The 7,760-nt window shown below is 36.2% G+C and overlaps 1 protein-coding gene across 1 annotated transcript; it reads left to right on the forward strand.

The window, feature by feature from the left end:
- The first annotated feature begins 4,180 nt into the window (after positions 1-4,180).
- On the forward strand, positions 4,181-5,143 carry LOC139437902 (olfactory receptor 7A17-like). The gene has a single exon (XM_071212797.1). It carries the CDS (start codon positions 4,181-4,183, stop codon positions 5,141-5,143), a length of 963 nt encoding a protein of 320 aa, XP_071068898.1.
- The last annotated feature ends 2,617 nt before the right edge of the window (positions 5,144-7,760 follow it).

Consider the following 7,760-nt stretch of genomic DNA (forward strand, 5'->3'; position numbering starts at 1 on the left):
TACTCAACAAACTTTTATTCATCAAATAGTTCATGGTATGCACTGAATATTATTCTGGGAGCAAAGAGATGAACAACACTTTCTTTCTTACATTAAAGAGATTATATCTAAATTGGTTTAAAAAAATAGAAATGAGTACATGCTATATCCTGAGGTGGCTCTGAAATGCTCCAGAAGGACATCCAAAAGTTAACTCATCCTGTTGAGGTTAGTGAAGGCTTCATAAGAGACCTGGTAACTGTACTGAGACTTGAAGGAGGAAATGGAGTAATTCCAAGAGGTGAAAGCAGTAGAAGCACACCAAGCAGAAATGATAAGGACAGAATGCGGCGATCAAAGTAACCATAAGATATGGGTAGGTTTTAGATGTTAATATCTGTGAACAATGAGAGGCAGGAGATGACAAGTTGAACATGAGTCTTGATAGGTTGGCAGTAACCAGATAATTGAGATCCTTGTGTTTTGTTCACAAGAGGGACATTATGTTTAAAGTTATTGGAGAGTCAGTGTGGGGTTTAGAGAAGTTCATGAAATGGCTTCCTCATTACAAAGCTCACTCTGGGTCATTGTGACTATTCCTCTTCTCAAATCCCTGGAGAGATGATTAGCAGTGGAAATAACACAGTGGATGTGAGAAAGGTGTGGCAGTGAAACTGTGTGGGGCTGAATAATAATATATAGAATAATTCACTATTATTTCTTTTGCATTTCACCTATAATTCTGCTTGTTAATAAACTTAACTTTTTAAACTGTCAGATTTACAAAAATTTGCAAGGATAGTACAGAGAATTTCCAAAACCATGCATTCACTTTCCCCTTCATTGATACCACCCATCCAGAATACTGTGTTAAAATTATTTGTCATATATTCTTAGTCCATTTGTGATGGGGACAGTTTCTCAAACCATCCTTATTTCTGATGAGCAAAATATATTTTAGAAGTGCTGGCAGGCGTTTTGTAAAATGTATCTTACTTTGGATTTGTCTGATGTTTTTCTCATAATAGACTGGGATTATGTGTGTTTGGAGGAAGGCACCAGTTGTGAAGTGCATTTTTCATCACATCTCATCCAGGATGCATCCTATTAATGTCAGGTATCACTGTTAATGTTTACCGTGATCAATAGTGTTATGAGATTTCCCCAGAGTAAAATTCCTAATGTCTCTGCCTTTCCAAATATCACCTTTGGTAAGACATCACTGGATGAAGTTGAGGAGCGGGAGGTATGCTCCACCTCCTTTAGAGAGCTATATCTGCATAAATTATTGGATTACTTCCCCATAAAAGCTTTGTCTCTTTTTATATATTTAGGCAATAATTTATTTGTATCAGGATGGATTTGTAGCGTTTATTTTATACTTTGGGAGAGCAATAATACTATTTTATTTATTCCATTCAATTTTTTCCAAAATTTTTTCCCATGGGAGTTTTTTAAACTATGCCCTTTGTCTCTCGAGTGTACTCCATCACTAAGAGTTTTATTCTAGCAGCTACTTCCTTTCTGGTACTATGAGATGCTCCAGGCTCTTCTTGTATATTTTTTTTCCTCTGTACTAAAATCGGTCATTTCTCCAAGGCACCTCGTAATGGTGAATGGTGCATTAAAAGTATGGGCCAAAGTTCAGCTCCTTTCTTTATTTAATATATTTTTAAAATTATATTAAAGAATGTTTAGATTGCATAAATGCTCCTGAAAAAGTATAAGTGATTCCCATATTATTGCTCCCCCCCTCCCACAATTTTCTACATTTACAACATCGTTCATTATTGTGGTATGTTTACTAAAATTGATAAACACATACTGAAGCATTGCTACTAACCATGGGCAACAGCTTACATTTTAGTTCACACTTTGTCCCACGGAATTTTGTAAGTTATGACAAAATATATAATGGTCTGTGTCTGTCACTACAATGTCATGCACGACAAATCCAATGTTCTGAAAATACCCCTATAATATACCTATTCTTCCCTCTGGCATCCCTCAGAACTTCTGGCAGCTACTGTCTTTACATCAATGATAAGAGTTCTTCCATTGTTATAATAATATTAAATCTATAGTCAAATAATACATTTTGCTCTTTAATTCTGGGGCAGCTAGGTCTTCTCTGCTGAAAGACTAAGGAAATATGTGTGCATTTACACATATTAGTACATATTTCTACATGCAATCCTCTTTATCTTTATTGACCTATATGTGCGTTCATACTGATGTATCTACCTCTAAATCATTATCACAGAGAAAAGTCTAGCCTCTCTTCTTTGTTTATCTGTAAATTTCCACTCCACATTTGGAAGCATATTACCTCACCTGCAACCCATTTGCTTCTTTGATTGACACAGACACAGAAGTAAAAGAATTGTTAACCCATACTCTGGTGGGATATAACTTTATCAAGTAGAGTACAGGGCTTATGTACATTGACATCCTTTTTCATATGCCATTCATATCCAGTATTACTTCTTTCAGCACCTTTCTCACATCCCCTAAAGAGAGGGCATGTCATACATTGTAATACAGTCAGATGGTTTTGAATATTTTGCATGCCATCCTGGGATTCCCTTAAACTTCTAAATGAATTTTTAATTTGTATTCATCAATTTTCACTCTTGGTGTTACAAATGCATAATGTCATGTGTTTACAATTACAGTGTTATACAGAATACTTTCACTGCTCTAAAAATGTCCTCTGTGCTTCGTGTATCATCTCATCTCCCCTCTCATTAAACCCTGTCAAGAAGTGATGATTGATTAGTCTGGGTTATTTTGTGTTATCTAGAGGGGAATTTGAATCTTGGTTTATATCATATGTATATAATGTTTTTAACTTCATTTATTTCAATTTGCAGCAGTCATTTGGGATTCATCTTCCGGTTTGTGGATAGATGGAACATTTCTTTTTTAACTCTGAATATATTGCCTTGTATAAGTATAGCACAGTGTTTATTCACCAATGGAATGACTTCTTGGTTGCTTACAGATTTTGGAGATTATAAACATATGTGCTAGAAACATCCACCAATGGGTGTTTGTGCGGACTTAAGTTTTCATATAAGCCACATATGCACCTAAGAGCACAATTGCAGAATTGTATGGTAAGACGATACTTAGTATTGTAAGGAAGAGCTAAACTGTCTTCAGCTTCTACCATATTTTATGCTCACTAATAATGACAAGAGCCTATATTGTGCCACATCCTTACCAGCAATTGTTATTTTTAGTGTTCAGGTTTTTAACTATCCTAATAAGCATGTGGTGAAATATCATTGTGGTTTCAAATTTGCAATTTCCTAATGCCAGTGTTGTTGACCTCTTTTTGTTTATGCTTATGTGCCAACAGTATATGTTCTTGGTGAGGATTCTGTTCAGTACTTTTGTCAATTTTTCAATTGTGTGTTTGCTTTCTTAGTGTTGGGTGTTAAGAGGTATTTATATCTTTGAATACAAAGCATTTATCAGATATGTGTTCTTTAAATATTTTCCCCAATCCTGTTGATTTTCTTTTCATTCCCTTATCAATTCTTTCAAAGCGTAGCAGTTTTATACTTCAATAAAGTCAAAGTTATACATTTTTTTCTCTCTTTTTTCATGATTTGGCTATTAGATCAAAACTCTCATCTCCAAACCCTGGTTCCTAGATTTTCTTGTATATCTTATTCCAGAAATTTTATAAGTTTCATTTGACTTATAAATGTATGATTGATATTGACCACACTTTTCTGTGAAATTTGGTAATATTATCATTTAAATATGGTACTACCATTACGAATAAATATTACTTCAACCTTTTTCATCAAAGGGTACAAAATTAGTGGTTAAAATATATGCTTAATAAAATAAATTCTAAGAGAATTTGTAGTGGAAAATATTGCGATGAGTATATATTTCCAATTATGGACAAGGATAGCGAGTCCCCAAAATTATTAAGGAGAAGTAGGAACATTTGTTTTCTCTGACATTTTCAATTAAAACATACTAGATCTCTCTCTCTCTCTCTCTCTCTCTCTCTCTCTCTCTATATATATATATATATATATATATATATATATATATATATATGAGGAAATCATGACTTTAATGTATATGCGAGCCATAGAACTTATGATAATTTGTGGGTCATTGTTTGTGGCTATATTCTTATTGTTCTGGTCTCTTTTCTAGTAGTTTCATCAGGTACATGGAAAACCAAAGACATGTTTTAGAATTTGTCCTCCTTGGTCTCTCAGAGGATACTGAATTGCAACTTCTCCTCTTTGGACTGTTCCTGTCCATGTACCTGCTCATCATATTTGGGAACCTGCTCATCATCTTGGCCATCATCACTGACTCCCACCTTCACACACCCATGTACTTCTTCCTCTCCAACCTCTCTTTTACAGATATCTGTTTTACCTACACCACTGTCCCAAAGATGCTGCTGAACATCAAGACAAAGACCAAAACTATAACTTATGAAAACTGCCTCAGCCAGATGTTTTTTTTCATACTTTTTGGGCAATTAGAAATCTCCCCCTTGACTGCAATGGCTTACGACCGCTTTGTGGGCATCTGTCACCCTCTGCAGCACACAGTCACCATGAAACCCCGGGTCTGTGGCCTCCTGCTGCTGACATCCTGGTTATTGAGTGTTTGTGTCTCCCTTTTGCATGACTTAATGGTTTTGCGATTGTCTTTTTGTACAGAGTTGGAAATGCCGCAGGTTTTCTGTGAACTTAATCAGGTGATCCGACTTGCTTGTTCTGACACCTTCCTCAATGACCTAGTGCTGTATTTTGAAACTGGACTTCTCAGTGTTATTCCACTCATTGGAATCCTTTTCTCTTATTCTAAGATTGCATCCTCCATTTTGAGAATTTCAACAATGGAGGGCAAGTATAAAGCTTTATCAACTTGTGGGTCTCACCTCTCAGTAGTGACCTTGTTTTATAGCACAGGGCTTGGAGTGTATCTTAGCTCTGCTGCTTCTCAAAACTCAAGGTCAATTGCAGTAGCCTCAGTGATGTACATGGTGGTCACTCCCATGCTGAACCCTTTTATCTACAGTCTTAGAAACAAGGACATAAAGAAGGGCCTAAAAAAACTGAGAAGCATTCTCTCTATAAAAGGACACTTTGTGTCAAGTTTAGAAAAATGTTCATAACACAGAGGTCAAACACTAGGAGATCTAAATCTAGAAACTTTGTAAGTGACTAGAGAGATAATCTGTTATTCAATTTTCAGAATTTAATTTTTTAAAAATTTTTATATATTAAGGACACCTGTTTCTTCTGAATTATTTTACATCCTGAGATCTCTCCTTGTTTTCCCTGGAATCAGTATTGAAGGTAGAAACTGCTGTTTGGACATTCAGCAGTAAAATATTTAGCAAACATATTTCCATACATATATAATTATTGCAGGTACTGGAGGGATGAAGGTGTACTGCAGTCACTACCAGATGAAAGCAACTCATTGTATTATATGATTTTTGTGAAAAATATTCTTATACCACAAGCTGTGGAGCAGCCTCCAGAGTTTTCATTCATTCAATCCAGAGAGATGTCACATCCTGAAAAGGAGACATCATATGATTTGGTTTACAGTAATCACATTCCAACTCCAATTTGGTCCTTTCTCCTGCTCATTTCCAATGATACGATAAATGAAACTGTTCTCTGCGTAACAATCCCTGTTTCTTCAAAAATTAATGGTCTTAATAATTTCTGTGATTCTTCCAGGAATTTAAGATTGCCCTTTAAAAATTATTTTCATAGGTAGAGGAAATATCCAGGAAATTTCTCTTGGCACTTCCTATATAAACAGTGTACATTTACAGATCATAAAAGGCAATATGCATGCTTTCCCCATTTACAACTATGTCTTCTTCAACTATTTAACCAAGATAGTAGGACATAATTGTAGGGTTTTATGTATACCTATTTTGTTCTTTGTGAGACAGAGTAAGGTGAATGCTTCATCCATCTCTTGAACTGAGGACCGTCACCACAACTGGCAAATCAGAATGCTACTTTGGGATTTGTGTTTGCTCTGAGCTGGGGGAAATTTTTGGGGAAAAAATTGTATTCATTTCACATTCTTTGGGAAACCTTTGAATTCAGTCTCATTTTTGTAATTCATTAGCTCACAGGTTCAGGCTCTGCTTTTAAATCATATCCACATCAAAACTGCAATATTCAAATAAGGTATTTCATTCATACAAGCTTATAAAATTTCCATGTTTTGATTGCACCATAATCTGAGATTTAAAAATCTTCAGCTTATCATTTCTGTCTGGAAGTATCTCCTGTACAAAGAAAAGACCCAGCTCATTTCACATTCCCTGAATCACTTTTTCCAGTAAAATAAATGACTGGCTTTTGAGGTTACTGAAAACAGTATGGAATGATTAAGTTAAGCATTTTGCCTTTTAATATGTCCAAGGCAGATATGATGTGAAGAATATGCACCACCCAAATGACTCCTCTGGCCACTGAAACCATGGTATAAGGCCATCTGGGTGTTAGTTTACTCCTACCCTTTTCAAAACAGGTAATGCAGATTCACCATGGGTCCCACCAATTTGGTTTATAAGTGAGGATAGCGAAAAACGTATTTCCCTCACCTTTAAGAAAAAGTAGGCTTTTGGGGGGATAAGTGAGCTTTCCTTTTATTTCCTTTTTAATTTTTACTTTGAAGCCTTAAATTTTACACCACAGGCGGTAGACTTGACAGGCTGGAAGTAGGTGAAGAACCAATGGAAACGTGTTAAAAAAATAAAAAAAACAACTTCTCTGCTAGTAAACAGGCTTCATTTTTTTTGTCTTTATTTTTTTAATGTTACGTTAAAAAATATGAGGTCTTGATATATCCCCCATCCCCCTAACCCCACTCCTCCCATAAGTACAACCTCCTCCATCATTACAGGACATTGATTGCACTTGGTGAATACATCTCTGAGCACTGTTGCATCACATGGTCAATGGTCCACATTATAGTTTAGTCTTCCCCAATCTACCCAGTGGGCCATGGGAGGACATGCAATGCCTGGCAACTGTCTCTGCAGTACCACCCAGGACAGCTCCAAGTCTTGAAAATGCCCCCACATCAAAACAGGCTTCTGAATGCATCACTATGGTCCACAGAGCAGGCAGGATAAGTGGACAAGGGGATGTTTTACCTACCACAGCAGCTTTAATATAATGCTGATGTCTCTTTGGACTTGCAAATTGTTCCTATGCAGTTTATTTTATTTTTATTTAATCAAATAAACAAGAGATTTTTTTCCCATGGGAAAATATATTATGAATCATGTTTTTCCGAGTTATACATGCACTAGAGGTTTATGTTTATCCTCTGGAAACAGTGTCATTGATGTTCTCCGTCCCAAAAATTTGATGATAAATTCCCAGGTTCCTATCCTACATGAATGTCCTTTTGCAATCAGTTCATTTACCAAAAAGTTTACCTGTGTGACTTATTTTCTTCAAGCAGAAATCTCCACCTGTATGATTTATTTTCCTTAATGAGAAATCTCCTAAATATCAGATGTAGGGAGAGCGGCAGAGACATTCAGCCTGGCTGTGTTGCGAGTGGCTAGATGAGCATACTCTCTAGTCCACACGCTTTTGGGCACACCCAAAAGATGGCACACCAGAACTGAGCCAAATGTCTCAAGCCACGCCTCACCCTCCTCCCGTAAGCCCTCCACTTATCAGCTATGCCCCATAAGCCAAACCACTATATAAACGCTGCAACTTCCTGAATAAAGCAGACGTGCA

Source organism: Dasypus novemcinctus, chromosome 30 (genome assembly GCF_030445035.2).
Source record: "Dasypus novemcinctus isolate mDasNov1 chromosome 30, mDasNov1.1.hap2, whole genome shotgun sequence".
Lineage (NCBI taxonomy): Eukaryota > Metazoa > Chordata > Mammalia > Cingulata > Dasypodidae > Dasypus > Dasypus novemcinctus.